Source organism: Pantherophis guttatus, chromosome 4 (assembly GCF_059756535.1).
Source record: "Pantherophis guttatus breed Tessera chromosome 4, ASM5975653v1, whole genome shotgun sequence".
Lineage (NCBI taxonomy): Eukaryota > Metazoa > Chordata > Lepidosauria > Squamata > Colubridae > Pantherophis > Pantherophis guttatus.
Window position 1 is genome coordinate 5,020,110 of NC_142066.1, and position 24,619 is coordinate 5,044,728.

At 46.3% G+C, this 24,619-nt stretch overlaps 1 protein-coding gene across 1 annotated transcript in view; it reads left to right on the forward strand.

The window, feature by feature from the left end:
* SLC7A8 (solute carrier family 7 member 8) overlaps positions 1-24,619 on the forward strand; it is a 42,516-nt gene that overhangs the window by 2,009 nt on the left and 15,888 nt on the right. Inside the window, exons 2-3 of the mRNA XM_060684796.2 lie at positions 5,892-6,096; positions 8,460-8,611. Of these exons, the coding sequence (XP_060540779.2) occupies positions 5,892-6,096; positions 8,460-8,611 (357 nt within the window). The remainder of the gene's footprint in view (positions 1-5,891; positions 6,097-8,459; positions 8,612-24,619) is intronic.

Here is a 24,619-nt window from a genome sequence, read left to right on the forward strand (position 1 = left end):
GCACCCTCGCTTTCCCCCCCCCACCCCCGACCCCACTCCAGCTTCGCCAACGCTTCGCTTGCCCTCCTTTTCCCCTCCGCCTTGAATTTAAATGCCCTCGGCTTCCCATGGGGCCCTTTCCGCCAGCGTCCCAAAAGATATCGATGGCTCCCTTCCAGATGTTCTCCTGGCTGATGCTCAGAGCAAGAATGTCCTTTCTTGCTAATAATAATAATAATAATAATAATAACAACAACAACAACAACAACAACAACAACAACAACAATGGGACCTTGGAGGTCATGTAGTCCAACCCCCTGCCCACACAGGAGACCTGTACTAGGGATTCGAACCGCCGAACTGCCGACTTTTCCGATCCACAAGCTCAGTGTCTTACCCACTGAGCCGCCTAAGTCAGGCTTCTTGAAAATACGATTGCCCAGAAATTGGGCCCGTTCAAAAGTGGTTTCCCCCTGCTCGAGCGGGAAACTCTATACCGCTTCAGACGAATAGTTGTCCGATCTCTTCTTTAAAACCTCCAAAGTTGGCAACATCTGGTGGCAGGCAGTTCCGCTGATGAATTGGACATTTCTCCTTCGTTCTAGATTGCTTCTCTCCTTGATTTAAAGTTTTTCCCGTCCGTTGCTTCTCGTCCCTGCCTTCTCTGGGGCTTTGGAGGAGAATAATTTGACCCCTTCTTTGTAGCGACCACTCAGATCTTGGACACTTGCTATCATTGTCACCCCTATTGGATCCCGGGTGAGGGATCTCCTGCCTCCGGGGCAAGGGGTTGGTCTAGATGACCTCTGAGATCCCTTTCCCAACCTTATTATTCTACGTTGTATTCTTGGGCAGAAAAAAAAGGAGTTCAGAAGAGACGGAAAGAGAGAGAGAGGGAGGGAGGGAGGGAGGGGGAAAAAAAAAAACAGCTCCAAATCTCGCTTTGCCAGTGAAATTGTTTTACTGCTTAAAGTGTGGCACGCGTGTCAAGGGCATTTTAATGTTTCCCAGAAGCCCTCGATCAAGGAGCAAAAGCGCCAGCGAGAGATAACTGGCGGCTTTCTGTCGACACTTTTTGCTTCGTCTTCAAATCTCCTGGAACCCCCCCACGCCCCCCCACCCCGGCGTTTATGCAGAAAAATCTGGTTTTTCAAATATTCTCTTCCTTCGGAGCCGTGAGTCGCCTGGAGAGAGATTCCCTCGGTGTATATTGATTTTGTAAAGGAGCATTAAAACTCTGCTTTTTCAATGAGAAGGCCCGGAGTTTGATTTTGGTTATTTATTTACATAGATATATATGTATCTGTAATCCTCCTCCTATCCCTCCCCTCCTCCTCCTCCTCCTTCCCCTCTTCTTCTCCTTCTCCTTCTCCTTCTCCTTCCACTTCCTCCCCTCCCTCTCCCTCTTCTTTTCCTTCCCCTTTTCTTCTCCTCCTCCCTTTTCCTCCTCTCCTCCCCCTCCCTCTCCTCCTCCTCCTCTTCCTCTTCTTCTCCTCCTCCTTCCTCTTCCTCCTCTCCTCATCCTCCTCTCCCTCTTCTTCTTCCTCTTCCTCTCCTCTCCCCCTCCGCCTCCCTTCTTCTTCTTCTTCTCCTCCTCCTCCTTCCTCTTCCTCCTCTCCCCTCCCCCTCCCTCCCCCTCCCCCTCTTCTCCTTCTCCTTCTTCTCCTCCTCCTTCCTCTTCCGCCTCTCCTTCTTCTCCTCCTCCTCCTCCTCCCCCTCCTCCTCTCCTTCTTCTCCTCCTCCTTCCCCCTCTCCTCTCCCCTCCCTCTTCTTCTTCTCCTTCTTCTTCTCCTTCTCCTCCTTCCTCTTCCTCTTCTCTCCTCCCCCTCCCCTTCTCCTGTTTCCTCTTCCTCCTCTCTTCTCCCCTCCCTCTTCTTCTCCTTCTCCTTCTCCTCCTCCTCCTCCTTCCTCTTCCTCCTCTCCCCTCCCCCTCCCCTTCTACTTCTCTTCCTCCTCCTTCCTCTTCCTCCTCTCCTCTCCCCTCCCCTTCCCTCTTCTTCTTCCTCCTGTCCTCTCCTCTCCTCTCCCATCCCCTTCTTCTTCTTCTTCTTCTTCTTCTTCTTCTTCTTCTTCTTCTTCTTCTTCTTCTTCTTCTTCTTCTTCTTCTTCTTCTTCTTCTTCTTCTTCTTCTCCTCCTCCTCCTCCTCCTCCTCCTCTTCCTCCTCCATCCTCTTCCTCCTCTCCTCTCCCCTCCCCTTCCCTCTTCTTCTTCCTCCTGTCCTCTCCTCTCCCATCCCCTTCCCCTTCCCCTTCTTCTTCTTCTTCTTCTTCTTCTTCTTCTTCTTCTTCTTCTTCTTCTTCTTCTTCTTCTTCTTCTTCTTCTTCTTCTTCTTCTTCTTCTTCTTCCTCTTCTTCTTCTTCTTCTTCTTCTTCTTCTCCTCCTCCTCCTCCTCCTCCTCCTCCTCCATCCTCTTCCTCCTCTCCTCTCCTCCTCCCTCTCTTCCTCCTCCTCCTCCTCCTTCTTCTTTGTCTTCTACTTTCTCCTCCTCCTCCTCTTCCTCTTTCTCCTTCTCCTTTTCCTTCATATACATATGTAGGGACGTTTCTTTATATCAAAGCAGTCATCCCTGGCTTGAAAAACAAACCACCCCGTTGCGCAACCTGCATCCTTCATCTTTCCAGATGGAAGGGCTGATAAGACGCCAAGAGCTTGGTACATAACATTTGCATTGGGGAATCGCCTTGGGAAAACCGGGCGATCGTTTCCCTACCCTTCTTTGCTCAGTTCTTCCTTTTTCGGTGGATAAAATCGACCCGATTTGATTTCCAACGAAGTGGCAAGATCTGGAACTCATCCGATTCCAAACTGAAATCTTGGCACAGCCTCAGGGGGGGAAAAAAAAAACAAAAAAAAAATCTGCTTTTGCTTAAGAAGAGAGCTGGATTTTAATTCGGTCCCTTCGATAAACCTGATTATTATTATTTTTTTTAGAATTACCCAGGTGGTTAAAAAAACCTATTATTGTTTTGTTTTATTTTTACACGCGAGAAAAACTTCAGCGAGTTTGCTTAGCCAGGAAATCCTATTGTTTTCAAGGTGCGATTCCTTAGTCAACTTTCAAAAGCATTGCGAAGGATGTACACAGTATCTTTACATCCAGGTATCCATGCAAAATCGTTCTCGAAGGCAGATCGCCTTTCTGCTCTTTACCGTATACTCTACAACCCATCATCTGTACAATTGCACGTAGGTTTGTGGGCGATTATTATATTTGGGACACATGCAGGCAAAGCATAAAAAAATTCACCCGGTGTGTTTTAAGATTACGTAACCAAGTTGGCAGTATCTCCTTCAAGATATGTCGTAATGCAAAAGGGTGAATATTTCTGGATTTTTAACAGGAACCAGGCCAGGGGTGAAATGCTCCCGGTTTGGACCGGATCGCCCGATCCGGTAGCAATGGAAACGGGTGGTTCAGAGAACCGGTAGCAAAAATCCCTGCCCCCCCCCCATTGCCCAGCTGAGCCGCGCGATCATCAGAGGCTTTTTAAAAAAATTTTAAAAGCATTTTTTTTCTACAACCTCTTTGGCCGAAAAAAATGCTTTTAAAAGTAAAAAAAAAAAAAAAGCCTCTGATGATCGCGCGGCTCAGCTGGGATCATCAGAGGCTTTTAAAAGCATTTTTTCTACAACCTCTTCGGCCGAAGAGGTTATAGAAAAAATGTTTTTAAAAGGAAAAAAAAGCCTCTGCCGATCAGCTGGGATCGTCAGAGGCTTTAAAAGCATTTTTTTTCTACAACCTCTTTGGCCGAAAAAAATGCTTTTAAAAGTAAAAAAAAAAAAAGCCTCTGATGATCGCGCGGCTCAGCTGGGATCATCAGAGGCTTTTAAAAGCATTTTTTCTACAACCTCTTCGGCCGAAGAGGTTATAGAAAAAATGTTTTTAAAAGGAAAAAAAAGCCTCTGCCGATCAGCTGGGATCGTCAGAGGCTTTAAATGCATTTTTTTTACAACCTCTTCAGCCCACAGAACCGGTAGTAACAAATGTTACATTTCACCACTGAGTCAGGCCCACAGTTTTATCAGGAGAAAAGCTGAGGTAAACTTAAATGTCGTCTTTGAGGAAGTTTTTCCTGTATTTAGGGAACTAACTTTTTTCTGAGGTCGCTGACTTCAGAATGAAAGGGTCGCAGGCCGGGGTGAAATCTTCTTACCTTCCCTACCGATTCGTGCGATTTTGATCCCTCTGCGCGTGGCCAAAGCCTTCTGCGCATGTGCAGAGGGTCAAAAATAGGTTACTTCCTGGTTAAAACCACGAAGTAACGACATCCAGGCGGGTGGGTGGAGCGTTGCGCCGCTGTCGCTATCAGTTCACCGAACCATGCGCCGCTGCTGCTATCTGTTCGTGCGAACTGGTAGCATTTCCCCACTGGTTGCAGGTATCCCATATAGCTAATCTAAAGCAGGAGTGAAATCCAGCAGGTTCTGACAGGTTCTGGAGAACCGGTAGCGGAAATTTTGAGCAGTTCGGAGAACCGGCAAATACCACTTTTGGCTGGCCCCAGAATGGGGTAGGAATGGAGAATTTGCAATATCCTTCCCCCAGGAGTGGGGAGGGAACGGGGATTTTGCAATATCCTTCCCCCAGGAGTGGGGAGGGAATGGGGATTTTGCAGTCTCCTTCCCCTGGAGTGGGGAGGGAATGGGGATTTTGCAGTCTCCTTCCCCAGGAGTGGGGAGGGAATGGGGATTTTGCAGTATCCTTCCCCAGGAGTGGGGAGGGAATGGGGATTTTACAGTATCCTTCCCCCCGGAGTGGGGAGGGAATGGGGATTTTGCAATATCCTTCCCCCAGGAGTGGGGAGGGAACGGGGATTTTGCAGTCTTCTTCCCCTGGAGTGGGGAGGGAATGGGGATTTTGCAGTCTCCTTCCCCTGGAGTGGGGAGGGAATGGGGATTTTGCAGTCTTCTTCCCCTGGAGTGGGGAGGGAATGGGGATTTTGCAGTCTCCTTCCCCAGGAGCGGGGAGGGAATGGGGATTTTGCAGTCTCCTTCCCCTGGAGTGGGGAGGGAATGGGGATTTTGCAGTATCCTTCCCCAGGAGTGGGGAGGGAATGGGGATTTTGCAGTATCCTTCCCCTGGAGTGGGGAGGGAATGGGGATTTTGCAGTCTCCTTCCCCAGGAGTGGGGAGGGAATGGGGATTTTGCAGTATCCTTCCCCTGGAGTGGGGAGGGAATGGAGATTTTGCAATATCCTTCCCTCGGAGTGGGGAGGGAATGGAGATTTTGCAATATCCTTCCCCCAGGAGCGGGGAGGGAACGGGGATTTTGCAGTATCCTTCCCCCACGAGTGGGGAAGGAACGGGGATTTTGCAGTATCCTTCCCTCAGGAGTGGGGAGGGAATGGGGATTTTGCAGTATCCTTCCCCTGCCACGCCCACCAAGCCACACCACGCCCACCAAACCACGCCCACAGAATCGGTAATAAAAAAAAGTGGATTTCACCACTGATCTAAAGCAGTATTTCTCAAACTTGGCCGCTTTCAAGATGTGTGGACTTCAACTCCCAGAATTCCCCCGGTCATCCTTGCGTCTCTCAAATCTTGATGATGTTCTGGCTGGGGAATTCTGGGAGTCGAAGTCCACACATCTTTAAAGTAACAGGCTGAGAAACGTAATCTCAGCCAACCCCTCTCCAGAGCCAGAATAACAGATTAATTAACAGAGTTGGAAGGGGCTGAAGTGGCTGTTTCTTGATCTTCTTTCTAACTGAGACCTCTTCCATTCCAGACAAATCCTTGTCCAGTCTCCTCTTAAAAACCTCCAGTTGTTGGAGCCCCCACAACTTCTGGAAGCAAGGAACACGTACTTGAAAAAAGTCTTAGAAGGAGCTACACCAAAATTTGTTGTTTGTTGCTTGTCGTCGTCGTCGTCGTCCTCCATTGTGATCTCCTGTTGTCCCCCTTGTAGGTAACATCATTGGATCCGGAATTTTTGTATCGCCAAAGGGCGTGTTGGAGAATGCGGGCTCCGTAGGGCTGGCGTTGATCGTGTGGATCGTCACGGGCCTCATCACCGCCGTGGGGGCCCTGTGCTACGCAGAACTGGGGGTCACCATCCCCAAATCCGGAGGAGACTATTCCTACGTCAAGGACATCTTCGGAGGACTGGCTGGGTAAGAGGGAATAAGGAACTTGGCTTGTCAGCCAGGGGTTGGGGGTTAGAGAACCGAGTTGGGTGAAGAGAAGAAACGGATGCGCTTAGCAGGGTGGCCATTTTGCAACGGTGGGCATCCAGAAATTCAGGGTTTCAGGAGAATCCATTGTGTAAACAGCCGCTGAAACGAAAGAGCCGACACCATCCTGGGCAGCATTAACAGAGGGATCGATTCAAGATGGCGTGAGGTGTTAATACCGCTTTATAAAGGCTTGGTAAGGCCGCCCTTGGAATCCTGCATCCAGTTTTGGTCGCCACGATGTAAAAAAAGATGTGGAGACTCTAGAAAGAGTGCAGAGAAGAGCAACAAAGATGATTAGGGGACTGGAGGATAAAACAGACAAAGAACGGTTGCAGGAACTGGGCATGTCTAGTTTAAGGAAAAGAAGGACTCGGGGTGACATGATAGCAGTCTTCTAATATTTCTCTCTCTGGGCACAATGAGAATATATCTGCCGCAAAAACTCTGCATCGGCGACAGGAAAGGCATCCGGCCAGTAAACACTCAGCTCCATTCAGTTGCCCCGACTTCACCCCGCAACGGATTACGGGGTCACTAAACCAGAGGTGGGTTTCCGCAGGTTCTGACCAGTTCTGGAGAACTGGTAGCGGGAATTTTGAGTAGTTCAGAGAACCAGTAAATACCACCTCTGACTGGCCCCGCCCCCATCTATTCTCTGCCTCCCGAATCCCAGCTGATCGGGAGGAAATGGGGATTTTGCAGTAACCTTCCCCTGGAGTGGGGTGGGAATGGAGATTTTACAGTATCCTTCCCTTGCCACGCCCACCAAGCCATGCCACACCCACCAAGCCACACCCACAAAACCGGTAGTAAAAAAATTTGAATCCCACCGCTGCTGATTAAACGACAAACAACAAAAACAACAACGGTTGCAGGAATTGGGTAAGTCTAGTTTAAGGAAAAGAAGGATTGGGGTGACATGATAGCAGTCTTCCAATATCTCGGGGGCTGCCACAAAGAAGAGGGAGTCAAACTATTCTCCAAAGCACCTGAGGGCAGGACAAGAAGCAACGGGTGGAAACTAAGCAAGGAGAGAAGCAACGCAAAACTAAGGAGAAAATTCTTGACAGTTAGAAGAATTAATCAGTGGAACAACTTGCCTCCAGAAGTTGTAAATCCTCCTGTTCTGTCCCCATCCCACACACGCATCCCCACAGACGGCCCGGAGTTAATAAGCCAGACGACAAAATCTTTGAAGATAAAGCTGGCAGCAACCCAGTGGCTAGCTGCCAATTCAGACTTTACTCACACAAAACAAAGATTAGACTGCCAGCATTCCGATAAAGCAGGCAAAGTTTCAACAATGCAAGGATTAGTCCAAATGCAGTCCGACAAGGCAGGCAGAAGTCCAGTAACGCAGAGATCATGGATTATTTCTAGTTTTTGCTCGTCACAAACTGAACCGGCCACCACACCCACGTTTATACCCTGTGGGGTGTGGTCCAGTGACTCAGCTAATCTCTGGCACGCCTTCCCCTCTGTTGCGCACGCTTCTCCCTGCGCCTCTGGCGAGGGTCCAGCCAGCACTTATCTCCTTCATCGCTGTCCACCTGTGGCTGCGGGGACGTGCTTGGCTCTGGGCCTATCCTTTGGCCTTCGGTGTCCTCCAGAGGCATTGCCAGTGAGGAGGGTCCTGGCGAGGGAGGCCTTGCCAACTCCTCTCCCTCACTCTCAGAGTCTGCATCTGTCGATAGCCCAGGCTCAGGCAACGGAGCCACAACACCTCCAACACTGGAAGTTTTTAAGAAGAGATTGGATAACCATTTGTCTGAAGAGGTGTAGGGTTTCCTGCCTAAGCAGGGGGTTGGACTAGAAGACCTCCAAAGTCCCTTCCAACTCTTGTTATTCTGTTCTGTTATTTCCCCATTCATCAGGTGACAGTTAGAAAGAAGCTCAAGAAACAGCCACTTCAGTATACTGGGGAAATACTGTACATTAGTTTGGAAAGGAACTCATTCAGTTGTCAGAATTCTTGCTGTTCTTCTCAATAGATCTTGCTAAGGAAAAGAGACATGGGGGTTTAGGTAAGGACCAGTGGTGGTATCCAACCGGTTCGGACTGGTTCGGGAGAACCGATTGTGAGGACCTGCGGGCGGCCCCGCCCACCCATGCCGACGCTATGTCGTCCTATTTAGCCATGTTTTCTAAGCCGCGCACATCCGTGCAAGTCGTGCGTGCGTGGAAGGCGTGCGCTCACATTTTTGGCCCGGGGCGAACCGGTGGTAAAATTATATGAAACCCACCTCCGGTACGGACCAAGAAGCCTTGAGGGTCCTCTTAACCCTTCCATTTCTCCCAAGGTTCCTCCGACTGTGGATCGCGGTGCTGGTGATCTACCCCACCAACCAGGCGGTGATCGCGCTGACTTTTGCCAACTACGTCCTCCAACCCATCTTCCCCACCTGCCTGCCTCCAGAAACCGGGCTGCGTCTCCTCGCAGGGGTCTGCCTTTGTAAGTAGCGAGCGAAACCTGACGGCGATACGTAGCGTTACACCTACGATCCCAGAGCGGTGTGTCTTTTTTTAACGGCTGCTCGTTTATGGCTTTAGCTGGTTGTGGGAACTGAACCATTGTAGCTTGTACAGTAACGGCCAAAATTGTAGAAACCTTTTGGGGAAAGTGTATTTTTATTTATTTATTTATTTATTTTTATATGCCGCCCTTCTCCGGAGACTCAGGGCAGCTTACAATGTGTTAAGCAACAGCCTTCATACTTTTGTATATTTTATACAAAGTCAGCTTATTTTTTTCTAAAATTAGCTAATAACACCACTTTATTTTGGGAGTGGTACCATAAAATTATATATATATCAATGGAAAGATCATTTCATCAAGAATGCAACGCGATAACTTTTAGGGAGGATTTGCTATTAGAATAGCAGTTACAGTATAAAGAAGAAAAGGGAAACACGTAGAAAAAAATGAGATCTACAAAAATTACCACCATAGATAAAATACGATATACGAAAATTACCACCATAGAAAAAACCAGATATACAAAAATGGTTACCACGTCAGTTAATACTTTGTTGGGTAACCTTTAGCATGAATTATAGCTTAACATATTTTTACATTTTTAATTTTTAATTGGTTTGTCATTTTAAACGGTGGCCAGATTAATATATATTCTTTTAATTGTTTTTAATGTTTGTATTGTATGTTTTTCTCTGGCTGTACACCGCCCTGAGTCCCTTGGGAGAAGGTGCGGTATATAAATTCGAAATAAAATAAAATAAAATAAATAAAAATAAATTATGGCCTTACAACATCTTCCCATGGAATGAACCAAGTCTTCTAGTTCTGCAGCTGTTCTAATGGGAAACCAAGATCGAATGATGGCTTCTATTAACTGGGTTTTATTGCTGGGTCGCTTCTGACTAGCTAGTTTCTTTCGTCGGCTCCATTGATTTTCAATTGGGTTAAGGTCTGGCCTATTCCTATGCCATTCCAGCAGCGGAATAGGATTATCTTGAAACTCCCCCCCCCAAAAAAATTGTTTTATTAGCCATCCAACCTCAAAAATACACTTTTCCTGAAAGGTTTCCACAATTTTGGCCGCTACTGTATGTTGGGTGACTTGTTCAGCCAAAGGTAATTCATTCAACAAACCTGGGTTCAACAAGGCAGAAATATGAACCAGTTGAAACCAGATCTGGTTCTCCTAACTAAACCCACATGGGGAGTGAACCACCAACCAGATCTGGGTTGCAAAACTTCGAGCGACCACCAGGTGGCAGCCAAGAGTTGATTTTTTTTTCTGTTGCCCCCTACTGGTGGTCAGGAGTTTTGCAGCCTCTCTATATGCTTAAATGAACGTATTGTGTAATAATTCCTCCTACGGCTGCTCAGACACAAGATTGCTAGGCCGTTTTCAGCTCATTGGGCTTTTTTAAAAAATAAAATAAAATAATAAATTCCCTGGCTTAAAATTCCATGGGAAACCGACTGTAAAGAGGATTTAATCCCCCCCGTCTCGCACTCAGTCTGGTGAATAATCGCTCTCTAATCAGAGGCAGTGAATTTAGCTCTAGGCGTAGTCTTTAAATATGCACTATTTCCCAGGGTGAATAAATCTACAGTTAACTTGCTGTAGGCCTCAAGAATTCTAATCAAGATTATTAGAACCGGAGTTTAAAGAAGGTTATAAAACTGATATTGTCAAGAAGCGTCAGTATCCTTTAAGACACTTAAAGCAGGGGTGAAATGCTCCCGGTTTGGACCGAATCGCCCGATCCGGTAGCGATGGAGGTGAGCGGTTCGGAGAATCGGTAGCAAAAATCCCTGCCCTCCCCCTCATTGTCCAGCTGAAGCCGCGCAATCATCAGAGGCTTTTTTTTAATTTTTAAAAGCATTTTTTCTACAACCTCTTTGGCTGAAAAAAATGCTTTTAAAAGTAAAAAAAAAAAGAAAAAAGCCTCTGATGATCGCGCGGCTCAGCTGGGATCATCAGAGGCTTTTAAAAGCATTTTTTCTACAACCTCTTTGGCCGAAAAGGTTATAGAAAAAAATGGTTTTAAAAGGAAAAAAAGCCTCTGCCGATCAGGCAAGTCAGCTGGGATCGTCAGAGGCTTTTAAAAGCATTTTTTTAACAACCTCTTCGACCGAAGAGGTTATAGAAAATATGTTTTTAAAAGTAAAAAAAGCCTCTGCTGATCAGGCAAGTCAGCTGGGATCGTCAGAGGCTTTTACTCTACAACCTCAGAAGAGGTTGCAGAAAAAAATGCTTTTAAAAGCCTCTGACGATCCCAGCTGAACCGCGCGATCATCAGAGGCTTTTTTTTTTTTTACTTTTAAAAGCATTTTTTCGGCCGAAGAGGTTGTAGAAAAAATGGTTTTAAAAGTAAAAAAAAAAAAGATGGCCACGCCCACTCAGTCATATTACCCCCACACACACACCAAGCCACGCCCACAGAACCGGTAGTAACAAATTTTACATTTCACCACTGACTTAAAGGGATGGCTTATGAATACAGTTAGTCCTCATCTTACAATAGTTCTTTTAGTGACCATTCAAAGTTACAATGGCACCGAGAAATGTGACTTATGACCGTTTTTCACACTTACGACCATCGCATCATTCCCCCATGGGGATGGACATTTGGAGGCTTGGCAACTGATTCATATTTGTGTCGGTTGCAAGGTCCCAGGGTTACATGTTCCCCTTTTGCGCCCTTCGGATAAGCCATGTCAAACCAGACTTCACAACTCTGTTCCTAACTTAACAACTGCCGTGATTCCTGATCAGAATAGATCTGGAAGGGATCTTGGAGGTCTTCTAGTCCAGCCCCCTTTCTCAAGCAGGAGGGCCCTATACCGTTTCAGACAAGTGACTGTCCAGTCTCTTCTTAAAAACCTCCAGTGTTGGAGCACTTACAACTTCTGGTGGCGAACTGTTCCACTGGCTAATTGTCTTCACTGTCAGGAAGTTTCTCTTTAAATCCAGGTTGCTTCTCTCCTTGATGAGTTTCCATCCATTGTTTTTTTTTTTTTTTTTTTTGTCCTGCCCTCTGGTGCCCTCTGCCCTCTGGTTCACTTAAGAACGGTGGTGAGAAAGGTCGTAAAATGTGGCAAAATGCACTTAACGAATGTCTCGCTTAGCGGCGGAAATGTTGAACTCCATTGTGGTCATATGTTGAGGACTACTTGTACGATAGATGATAGATAGATAGATAGATAGATAGATAGATAGATAGATAGATAGATAGATAGATAGATAGATGGACAGACAGGTGGTAGATAGGTAGATGATAGATAGATAGATAGATAGATAGATAGATAGATAGATAGATAGATAGATAGATAGATAGATGATATAGATAGATAGATAGATAGATAGATAGATAGATAGATAGATAGATAGATAGATAGATAGATAGATAGATAGATAGATATAGTTAGAGAGATAGATGATAGGTAGATAGATAGATAGATAGATAAATAGATGGATGATAGATATAGATAGATAGATGGATAGATAGATAAAATAAGAGATAGAGATAGATAGAGATAGATAGATAGATAGATAGATAGATAGATAGATAGATAGATAGATAGATAGATAGATAGATATAGATAGATGATAGAGAGATGATAGATATAGATAGATAAAATAAGAGATAGATAGAGATAGATAAAGATAGATAGATGATAGATGATAGATAGATAAAATAAGATAGATGATAGATAGATGATAGATAGATGATAGAGATCGATAGAGATCGATAGAGATAGATAGATGGATAGATAAAATAAGAGATAGAGATAGATAGATGATAGATGATAGATAGATAAAATAAGATAGATGATAGAGATAGATAGAGATAGAGATAGATAGAGATAGATGGATAGATAAAATAGAGATAGAGAAAGATAGATAAAATAAGATAGATAGATGATAGATAGATAATGATAGATAGATGAGATAGATATAGATGGATAGATAAACTAAGAGATAGATAGATAGAGATAGATAGATGATAGATGATACAGATAAAATAAGATAGATAGATAGATGATAGATAGATCATAGATAGATAGATGATAGATAGATGGATAGATTGATTGACTGATTTTCCTTTTTCCTTTTTGCCTTTCCCTAAAAATAAAACCAAAGTTTCGCGTTTGAATTAGGCTCCTTCGTAAGCGTTCCAAGAATGCAATTCCAACAAACTCCCATCAAAACAGGGCAGCTCAAACAGGGTTAATGCACCAACACAAATGAATTCCAATCACAATTTTGCTCAGCTCTTTGGGCTTTTTAGCAGGGAATTCGCTTGTACAAACCTTGTCGCTTTGCCTTCCGACAGAGGCTTTGGCCAAGTTGCTGATTTGCCTTTTTTTTGTTTTGTTTTGTTCTGTTGTTGTTGGCTCTTCCAACCTGCTGAATGACCTTGTGTTCCCTTCCTTTTTCCTATTCCCCGGTCTACCTCGTAGGGGTGTTGTGCGATTAAAAGGGCTAACCGACATCCATCAAAACAGAAAAAAAAGAGATGGAAAACGGAATAATATAGCTGGCTTTGTTTGAAAGAGAGGAAAAGATATTGGTAGCTAATGCCGAGAGGATAAACAGGTAGTCCTCGACGTACGGCCACTTGTTTGAAGTTACGACGGTGCGGGAAAAAAAACAAGGCTTGTGACCAATTCTTGCATTTATGACCGATTCTCGCACTAATGACCATTCCGGTGTCCTTAAAGGGACACGATCAAGAGTTAGACGCTTGGCTAGCTGCAGTTACATGTAGTCCTCGATTTACGACCGCAACTGAGCCCGAAATTCCTGTTGCTAAGCGAGGCCGTTGTTAAGTGAGCTTTGCCCCATTTTACGATGGGGCAAACATCACTGCAGTTGTTAAGTTAAATGAATCCAGCTTCTCCGCGGACTTTGCTCGTGAGACGGTCGCAAAAGGGGATCGTGTGACTCTGGGACGCCTCAACCGTCATAAATATGAGTCCCTTGCCAAGTGTCTGAATTTGGAGCACGGGACCGCGGGGATGCCGCAGCGGTCATAAGTGTGAGAAACAGTCACTTTTTTTTCCACGGCCGCTGCTGTAGCTTCCGACGGTCACTAAACGAATCGTAAGTCGAGGACTGTCTGGGTTTCTGACCGTCGCAGCATTGCGGAGTCACATGATCACCCTTTGTGATTCCCCTCCCAATTGTCGTCATAAATTGAGGACTCCCCGAGAAGGCCGAATCAATCCCATCCATCCCCAATTACCCTTTTTGGGCAATTTGATACTGGAGATCTCTGGCATTTCAAGTTTACCCCGTACAAGGACTCCTCCGCTTACCGTCACAATTGAGACCAGAATTTCCATTGTTAAGTGAGTCACGGCAATTTTTAAATCAATCACGCGGTCATTAAGTGAATCCGGCTTCTTCCAATGACTTTGCTAGAGAAGTAGCTGGGAAGGATGCAAAAGAGGATTACGTGATCGGTGATCATTGCAACTGTCATAAGTATGCGCCATTCCATTCCATTCCATTCCATTCCATTCCATTCCATATTTTCTATTCTATTCTATTCTATTCTATTCTATTCTATTCTATTCTATTCCATTCCATTCCATTCCATTCCATTCCATTCCACTCCACTCCACTCCACTCCACTCCACTCCATTCCATTCCATTCCATTCCATAGTTTCTATTCTATTCTATTCCATTCCATTCTATTCCATTCCATTCTATTCCATTCCATATTTTCTATTCTATTCTATTCCTATTCCTATTCCTATTCCTATTCCTATTCCTATTCCCATTTTTATTCCTCTATTCTACTCTACTCTACTCTACTCTACTCTGCTCCGCTCCGCTCCGCTCCACTCCACTCCATTCCATTCCGTATTTTCTATTCCATATTTTCTATTCTATTCTGTTCCATTCCATAGTTTCTATTCTATTCTATTCCATTCCATTTCATTCTATTCCATTCCATATTTTCTATTCTATTCTATTCTATTCTATTCTATTCTATTCTATTCTATTCTATTCTATTCTATTCTATTCCATTCCATTCCATTCCATTCCACTCCACTCCACTCCACTCCACTCCACTCCACTCCATTCCATTCCATTCCATTCCATTCCATAGTTTCTATTCTATTCTATTCCATTCCATTCTATTCCATTCCATTCTATTCCATTCCATATTTTCTATTCTATTCTATTCCTATTCCTATTCCTATTCCTATTCCTATTCCTATTCCTATTCCTATTCCTATTCCTATTCCCATTTTTATTCCTCTATTCTACTCTACTCTACTCTACTCTACTCTGCTCCGCTCCGCTCCGCTCCACTCCACTCCATTCCATTCCGTATTTTCTATTCCATATTTTCTATTCTATTCTGTTCCATTCCATAGTTTCTATTCTATTCTATTCCATTCCATTTCATTCTATTCCATTCCATATTTTCTATTCTATTCTATTCTATTCTATTTTATTCTATTCCTATTTTTATTCCTATATTCTATTCTATTCTATTCTACTCTACTCTACTCTACTCTACTCTACTCTACTCTACTCTACTCTACTCTACTCTACTCTACTCTACTCTACTGCATTCCATTCCATTCCATTCCGTCTTTTCTATTCCATATTTTCTATTCTATTCCATTCCATTCCATTCCATTCTATTCTATTCTTATTCCTAATGCTATTCTATTCCATTCCACTCCACTCCACTCCATTCCAGTCCATATTTTCTATTCTATTCTATTCCACTCCACTCCACTCCACTCCACTTCACTCTATTCTTAATCCTAATGCAATGCAATGCAATTCTACTCTACTCTAATCTACTCTACTCTACTCCTATTCCTATTCCTATTCCTATTCCTATTCCTATTCCTATTCCTATTCCTATTCCTATTCCTATTCCTATTCCCATTCCCATTCCTATTCCTATTCTACTCTATCCTTTATCCTACCCCGTCCCATCCTATCCCATAAAACCCCCTCTTTCGCAGCAGGGGGCGAGCTGGTGGGGAGGGGGAGCCCTTCTCAGCCCCTGCCTGAACCTTAAAAAGTATTTCAGAAAGGGGGAGGCAGTTAAAATATCCTGCTGGAGGCTACTTTAGGACATCTTAACCTAGGCTGGAAAGATCAGGCGCAAACTGGTTTTGCTCCTTTTTTTCCCTTTTAATATCCAGCTTCTCAGCAGGGGCAGGAGAGGCGGGGGAGGCCCGGATAAGAGCGGGAGGCTGAGATTGGATTGGGCTGGGGATGCTTGGGCAAGGCCTCCCCACCCGCAAATCAGCAAAACTTTATTAATCAGGTCAAAGCCAGTTATTCCCGTGCTGAGTCAGCGAATGGGGACGTCAGAGACGAGAGACAAAGCTTAGGAAAACAGGAGGAGGAGGAGGAGGAGGGGGGGGTAGATATCTATATTCCCCCCCCCCTGCAAGAAGGAACCGCTCACACCCCACCAACGGGGCTGGGCTCGGTGCCCAAATCTCCGATTGCACAGTTGGAATGACAAAAAATAATAATAAAATAAAATAAAATAAAACCAACCACCATAAGCGGCTTAAATAGGGCAGATCGGAGGTGACCCAGAAAAGGGGGGGCGGGGAGGAGATTAGGAAGAGAGATAAAACCAGAGGGAAGCCAGCGGGCGGGAGAAAAAAAAAATATCGACGGGAATTTAGGAGAAAAGATAGACGCAAGTCCGATTCTCACCCTGGGCTGAGTTTTTAAGATGGGTGGACTCCGACTCCCAGAATTCCCCTCGGCTGGAGGGAATTCTGGGTAGTGGAAGCCCATCCATTTTAAACGGGGCCCAGGGTGAGAATTGCCAAACTAGAAAATTGTGGATTGTGGAAATTCCAATCCTGAAATGGTAATGATGGCTAACCTTTTTGCCGCTGCGTGTCAAAAGCGTGGGGAGCGTGGGGGGGTTGCGCGCATGCCCACACTCATAATTCTATGTGCCCTGCCCCCCCCGCGCATGAGTACGTGCCCCCCTGTGCTCTCCCCGCTTTTGGCACACAATGGCACGGTGGGCCCGTTTTTCACCTTCCTCAGGCTCCAGAGGCTTTCTAGGCGCCTGGGGAGGGTGAAAACAGCCTTCCCAAACCCCCTAGAGGCCCTCCGGAGGCCGGAAACAGCCCGTTTGCTGACTTCAGGTGGGACCGGAAGGCCTGTTTTTTGCTCTCCCCATGCTCTAGAGGCTTTCTAGGAGCCTGGGGAGGGCTAAAATGGCCTTCCCCACCCCCCCCGGAAGCCCCTCCCCCGGAGGCTGAAAACAACTCGTTTCCCGACTTCCATAAGTCGGCAAACTGAGCTCGCGTGCCCACAGATATGGCTCCGCGTGCCACCTATGTCACGGTTCGCCATCACGGTACTAGGGTGTCCTGCTTGAGCAGGAGCGGGTTGGACTAGAAGACCTTCTGAGGTCCCTTCCAACTCTGTTATTCCCCTCCTCCCCCTCCGTCCTTCCTCCTTTTAAAGAAGAGATTGGACGACCACGTAACAGCCACAGAGTTGGAAGGGACCTTGATGGTCATCTAGTCCAACCCCCTCCTCACGCAGGAGACCTGTATTCGGGATTCGAACTGCTGAACTGCCGACCTTTCTGATCGACGAGCTCGGTGTCTTAGCCACTGAGCCACCTAGTCTTATCTGAAATGGTAGTGCTTGAGCTGGGGGTGCGGTTGGATTGGAATTTTATTAATTTATTTATTTATTTTTAATTTGATTTATATGCCGCCCTTCTCCAGAGACTCAGGGCGGCTTACAATGTGTTAAGCAATAGCCTTCATACTTTTGTATATTTTATATAAAGTCAGCTTATTGCCCCCACAAACCGGGTCCTCATTTTACCCACCTTAGAAAGGATGGAAGGCTGAGTCGACCTTGAGCCTGGTGAGAATTGAACTCGCAGTAATTGCAGGCCGCTGGATGTTAAATGCTGCCTGAGTAGGAGGCATTAGCCTCCTACGCCACTCAGACTCAAGGGTCCTCTAAAAGACCTCTGAGGACCCTTCCTCTGTGATTCTGTTCTTCACTGTTTGCTTTTTCTCAACTCGGTGCCTTCTGGGTTTGATGGGCTTCAAGGCCCATCAATCTTTCACGGCTGGGGAGGATGGGAGCGGAGCAGAAGGAGGATACGGTGACCAGATTAGGCAAACTCCAATCCCGGCAGGCCGAAACCGGTCGGTGTCCCCAAAAAAACTTCCGAAGGTGTTTTTTTTTTAATCTCTCTTATCTGGCCTGCCCGGTTAGTTTCTGTTCTGTATCTTCACCCCGGGTCACTTCCAAGGTTGTTTTTTTTCCTGGTACCAGCCCTTGCTTGGTAGCCACAAGCCGGCCTGGCGTGGGCACCTCCGTCGAGGCGTGCCCTCGAAAAGTGGCATTTCGGGCGGTGTCCGCGCTGAACCGAAGGCTGGGTCCTATTTTGAGGCCAGGAGGAGGTGGGGGGAGGGGGGACGCCCAGCCCTGAAATCGCTCACCGGGACAGGCTGTGCTCGCAAATTTTGCAAGAGTTTTGCAGCCCCACCTTCTCTTCCAGGGTTGCTTCCAAAAATTCGGAGCCCGGCCGGGCTAAGCTCCAACCTTGTGACTGCCAAGGATACTGAGAAAGACGATCTCCTTCTAGGAGATCGACCTGTTGTTTTTTTTGGTGTTTTTTTTTTTTTTTTTTTTGAGAATAATCCCCCAGCATTAGATCTTGCTGGGATCTGGAGAAGATTGTGAGTTTCTAACCAGCTGATTCCTGGAAAACTATTCCCGGATCTTCCTAGAGCAGTGGTGGCAAACCTTTTCGGCACCAAATGCCTGAACTGAAATGTGTACACCGGAGCACCGGAAAACGGAGAATGCCTGTTTTTTTGGCTGCTTTTAGCCATTTTTCGGGCCGTTTTCAGGCCATGTTTTGGCCTGAAAAACAGCCTGAAAACGGCCTGAAAAACAGCCCCAAAACGGCCCCAAAAAAACAGCCCCAAAATGGCCCAAAAAAACAGCCTGAAAATGGCCCAAAAAACAGCCTGTTTTTTGGCCATTTTTGCCATTTTCCAGGCCGTGTTTTGGTCCGAAAAACATCCTGAAAACATCTTGAAAACCAGCCTGAAAATGGCCCCAAAACCAGCTGAAAACGGCCTGTTTTTTGGCCATTTTTGCCGGTTTTTTGAGCCATTTTCAGGCCGTGTTTTGGCCCGAAAAACATCCTGAAAACGGCCTGAAAAACCCCCAAAACAGCCCGAAAATGGCACAGTCAGTTTCGCCCGTCTATTTGCGGATTTCCCAGATCAGCCTTGATCCTAGAGGTGCTGAAACCCACCGGCAGGATCTAGTCAGCAGAAAAACTCCCCTTCTGGGATCTCCGAACGGAGATTTTAATCTATCGCCCAGATTTCCACCTGTGCTAGGGATGGTGTAACTTGAATCCTGCTCGAATCTCACCTGTTCGCCTCCCCTCCACGTGGTTTTGCCCCTCGAAAAGGAGACCATCGAAACCCTCTAAAGCAAGAGTTTCTCAATTTTGACGACTTTAAGATGAGTGGACTTCAACTCCCAGAATTCCCCAGTCAGCCTTGTCTTTCCCGGCCTTGGCAGCTTTTAGATGGGTGGACTTCAACACCCAGAATTCCCCAGCCAACCTTGGGTAGCTGAATCGTAGTGATTTTCCGATGGGTAGACTTCAACTCCCAGAATTCCCCAGAAAACCTTGTGTTTCCCCCAACCTTGGTGACTTATAGATGGGTGGACTTCAATTCCCAGAATTCCCCAGTCCGCCTTATCTTTCCCGACCTTGGCAGCTTTTAGATGGGTGGACTTCAACTCCCAGAATTCCCCAGTCAGCCTTGTCTTTCCCGGCCTTGGCAACTTTAAGATGGGTGGACTTCAACTCCCAGAATTCCCCAGTCAGCCTTGTCTTTCCCGGCCTTGGCAGCTTTTAGATGGGTGGACTTCAACTCCCAGAATTCCCCAGTCAGCCTTGTCTTTCCCGACTTTGGCAGCTTTTAGATGGGTGGACTTCAACTCCCAGAATTCCCCAGTCAGCCTTGTCTTTCCCGACCTTGGCAGCTTTTAGATGGGTGGACTTCAACTCCCAGAATTCCCCAGTCAACCTTGGGTAGCTGAATCTTAGTGATTTTCCGATGGGTGGACTTCAACTCCCAGAATTCCCCAGTCAGCCTTGTCTTTCCCGGCCTTGGCAACTTTAAGATGGGTGGACTTCAACTCCCAGAATTCCCCAGTCAGCCTTGTCTTTCCCGACTTTGGCAGCTTTTAGATGGGTGGACTTCAACTCCCAGAATTCCCCAGTCAGCCTTGTCTTTCCCGGCCTTGGCAGCTTTTAGATGGGTGGACTTCAACTCCCAGAATTCCCCAGTCAGCCTTGTCTTTCCCGACCTTGGCAGCTTTTAGATGGGTGGACTTCAACACCCAGAATTCCCCAGTCAACCTTGGGTAGCTGAATCTTAGTGATTTTCCGATGGGTGGACTTCAACTCCCAGAATTCCCTAGAAAACCTTGTGTTTCCCCCAACCTTGGTGACTTATAGATGGGTGGACTTCAATTCCCAGAATTCCCCAGTCAACCTTGGGTAGCTGAATCTTAGTGATTTTCCGATGGGTGGACTTCAACTCCCAGAATCCCCAGAAAACCTTGTGTTTCCCCCAATCTTGGTGACTTATAGATGGGTGGACTTCAATTCCCAGAATTCCCCAGTCCGCCTTATCTTTCCCGACCTTGGCAGCTTTTAGATGGGTGGACTTCAACTCCCAGAATTCCCCAGTCAGCCTTGTCTTTCCCGGCCTTGGCAGCTTTTAGATGGGTGGACTTCAACTCCCAGAATTCCCCAGTCAGCCTTGTCTTTCCCGGCCTTGGCAGCTTTTAGATGGGTGGACTTCAACTCCCAGAATTCCCCAGTCAACCTTGGGTAGCTGAATCTTAGTGATTTTCCGATGGGTGGACTTCAACTCCCAGAATTCCCCAGTCAGCCTTGTCTTTCCCGGCCTTGGCAACTTTAAGATGGGTGGACTTCAACTCCCAGAATTCCCCAGTCAGCCTTGTCTTTCCCGACTTTGGCAGCTTTTAGATGGGTGGACTTCAACTCCCAGAATTCCCCAGTCAGCCTTGTCTTTCCCGGCCTTGGCAGCTTTTAGATGGGTGGACTTCAACTCCCAGAATTCCTCAGCCAGCCTTGTGTTTCTCAATCATGGCAGCTTTCTGACAGGGGGACTTCAATTCCCAAAATTCCCCAGTCAGCCTTGTGTTTCTCAATCATGGCAGCTTTCTGACAGGGAGACTTCAACTCCCAGAATTCCCCAGCCAGCCTCGCATTTCTCAACCATGGCAGCTTTCTGACAGGGGGACTTCAACTCCCAGAATTCCTCAGCCAGCCTTGTGTTTCTCAATCATGGCAGCTTTCTGACAGGGGGACTTCAACTCCCAGAATTCCTCAGCCAGCCTTGTGTTTCTCAATCATGGCAGCTTTCTGACAGGGGGACTTCAACTCCCAGAATTCCCCAGTCAGCCTTGTCTTTCCTGACCTTGGCAGCTTTTAGATGGGTGGACTTCAACTCCCAGAATTCCCCAGTCAGCCTTGTCTTTCCCGGCCTTGGCAGCTTTTAGATGGGTGGACTTCAACTCCCAGAATTCCCCAGTCAACCTTGGGTAGCTCAATCTTGGCGACTTTCCCGACGGGTGGACTTCAACTCCCAGAATTCTCAAACCTAGTCAGCCTCGCGTTTCTCAAGGCTGGCTGGGGAATTCTGGGAGTTGAAGTCCAACCATCTTACAAAGTCGCCAAGATGGAGAAGCTCCCTTCCGACTCTATTAATTTTATGTTCTGATCTGAAGGATTTTTGCATCTGGTGCTTTTTCACTTCGCGATCTGCTTCTCCCCAAGGGTTTTTCTGTCAGACTCTGCATTTCCTGTTTTGAACCTCTGCTGATTTGTCAGAAACAAATCAGAAATTGTCTGGATTGTCAGAAACGGGACGCCAACTCAGCAGGCAAAGTTCCCATTTCCTCTTCATCTGCAAAGCTTGGCGGGACCCCCTCCCCGTTGGTTCACCCCTGACCGCCCTCCCCCCCCATGCAAGGAGGAAAATGCAGGATGTGGAAATTTAAATCTGAATTTAAAATTAAACTTGAAATGCAAAGCCGGGAAGCCTTTATACTTAGACGGTTAACCAGAAGGCAAAACGAGTGCCTAGACATCATTCTGTGAAGGGGTTAATCCATCACGTTAAACCACAGATTGGATTAAACCACTTTCTGTGCGGGGCGCTGCAGTGTTAGGCTTTGTAAACACATCAAACCATGAATGGTGGTTTGTCTGCCTCTAGGATTCCCTGAGACCTTTAATTGAAACTAAGCAAACCCTGATTACAGTTGTGTGACACATTCTGAGAGGCACGAGGTCCTCGGCTTACAACTATTCTGAAGTTGCAACCGCACTGAAAAAATGTGATTTATTACCGCTAGGATCGTTGCACGCTGCCTGGTCACGAGATCCAAAGTCAGACTCTTGGCAACTGACTCATATTTATGACGGTGGCGGGATCCCATGATCCCCTTTTGCGACCTTCAAAGTGTGGGGGGAAGCCAGGTTCGTGTTAGTAACTTCACAACTACGCCGACTCGCTTAACAATCGTGGCGGGAAAAGTCGCAACGTGGGACAAAGCTCATTTAGCAACGATCTCCCTTCGCAATAGGAAATTTGGGGCTCCATTGTGGTCGTAAGCCGAGGACTACTTATATTCCCTTAGCAAAGCTTCCTGTTTTAATATCTTACTTGTGGCAGGAATTAATTGTTTGGTCTTAGTCACTAGAAAAAATAACATTTTTTTTTTCCAGACGTGGTTTTGTTTCCTCCTCTGGCAATTGTTTCATTTTGCAATATTGTGCTAAGAGGACGTTGTATTTATGAGCTCCTGCTTGAAAAGTAAATATTTATTTTTTATCAGTGCCTTTAGGGAAAATAAATAAACACGAAAAGGAAAAGGCACCAAAAGAAGGGGGATAAAAGAAGGGGGATACAGTTATGACGGCGTTAAAAAAAAAAAAGGGACTGAATTTCACATTTAAGACCGTGACCGCCTCCCCATGGTCACATGATCAAAATTCAGATGCTTGGCCACTGACTTGGACTTACGACGGTTTCAGTGTCCCGGGGAGCTGGGATCCCCTTTTGCGCCTTTCTGACCAGGAGAGACAGATTCACTTAACAGCCGTGTTACTAGCTCAGGTGTCAGCAACCTGCGGCTCTGGAGCCGCATGTGGCTCTTTGGCAGGGGTGAAATCTAAGAATTTTCGCTGCCGGTTCTGTGAGCGTGGCTTAATTAATGGGTGTGGCTTGGTGGTCAGGTGACTGGGAGGGTGTGGCTTGTTGGTCAGGTGGGCGTGGCCAAGTCAATGTCACTTCTTTGCCCTTTTTTAACCTACAAAACACAACACAACACAACTGGCTCACCCACAAGGTAAAAGCAGCTGTGCTAGACCCAAAATGGCCCCTGCAACAAGCAGGAACCTCACACAGCCACAAAAAGCCCCAAAAAACCCAACTTTCACACTTTACACACACAAAATTCCACATACAGCTTTGTGAGATTTTGTGTGTTTGTGTAGTTAGAGTGAAACACTACAGAAACATACAAAATCTCAGAAAGCTGCACAAATATTACGTTATTTTTATTTTATTTTTATTTTTATATAAAAGCAGCTAAATTTAAAACTTCCTAAACTTTAAATGGCTAGGTCTAAAAAAAGAACGACTAAAAAAAACCCCCAATAACTATTTTTTTTAAAGCTCCCAAAGGGGAAAAAAAACTTGCAGGCAGGCAGATAGAGCTGCTCACCGATGAGCTTGATTGCAGGCAGGGAGATTCAGTTGCTTGCTGATGCAATGGATTGCAGGGATTACAGCAAGCGAAGCAAGGCAGGTGTGCGAAGGTAAGCAAGCTGGAGGCTCGGGGTGAGGGGGGGAGGGATTTTTGCTACCGGTTCTCCGAACTGCCCGCCACCATCGCTACCTACTCACCCGAGCCGGTCCGAACTGGGAGCATTTCACCCCTTCTCTTTGGGCCCTCTGCTGTGGCTCCCTGTCGGGTGATCCCACCACTGGCTGGCCCTGCCCCTTGCCCTCCCCTCCCAGTCACTCCTCGCCTGGCCTGAGAAGGTAAGGATGACGGCAGAGGATGGAGAAGTGGCCGGGGCAGAGACAGAGAGATACAGAGAGAGAGAAGGGGAGAGAGGGAGGAAGGGAGAGATTTTTAATGGATTTTAAAATATGGGTATTTTAAATTGGGTATTAATTCAGCCAAATTTATTTAATTCATTTTATTCGATTTTAAATTTTGTATATCTATGTGTTTTATTTCATGGCTGTGCACCGCCCTGAGTCCTTCGGGAGTAGGGCGGTATAGAAATTCAATAAATAAATAAATAAATAAATGTTAAAAGAGTTTTGTGGTTCCCGGGGTTTTTAACAATTATTATTTATTTATTTATTTTATTATTCAAATTTCTATACCGCCCTTCTCCTTTCGGACTCCTTTCGGACTCCTTTCGGACTCATTAGGGCAGAGAACTCAATTGGTTCTCTGCCCTAATGACTGGCTGGGGAGGCGTGGCTGGGGAGGGGTCATGTGACTTGTGGAAGTGAGTGATGTCGAGTTGGCCACGCCCACCCAGGTTTTGTGGCTCCCGGTGTTTTCTTTTCTGTGGGAAACGGGTCCAAATGGCTCTTTGAGTGTTTAAGGTGGCAGACCCCTCTACTAGCTGAACAACTGCAAGGATTCACTTAACAACTGCGGCAAGGGAGGTGGTTAAATTGGGACGAAACTCACTTAGCGACGGTCTTGCTTCGGAATGGAAACCGTGGGCTCAATTGTGGTCGTAAGCGAAGGACTACTTATACCCATATATTGACAAGGGTCTTAGAGGCTAGTTTTCGAGCATATCGGTATATTAGAAACTCAGCATAACAGAGTTGAAAGGGACCTGGTA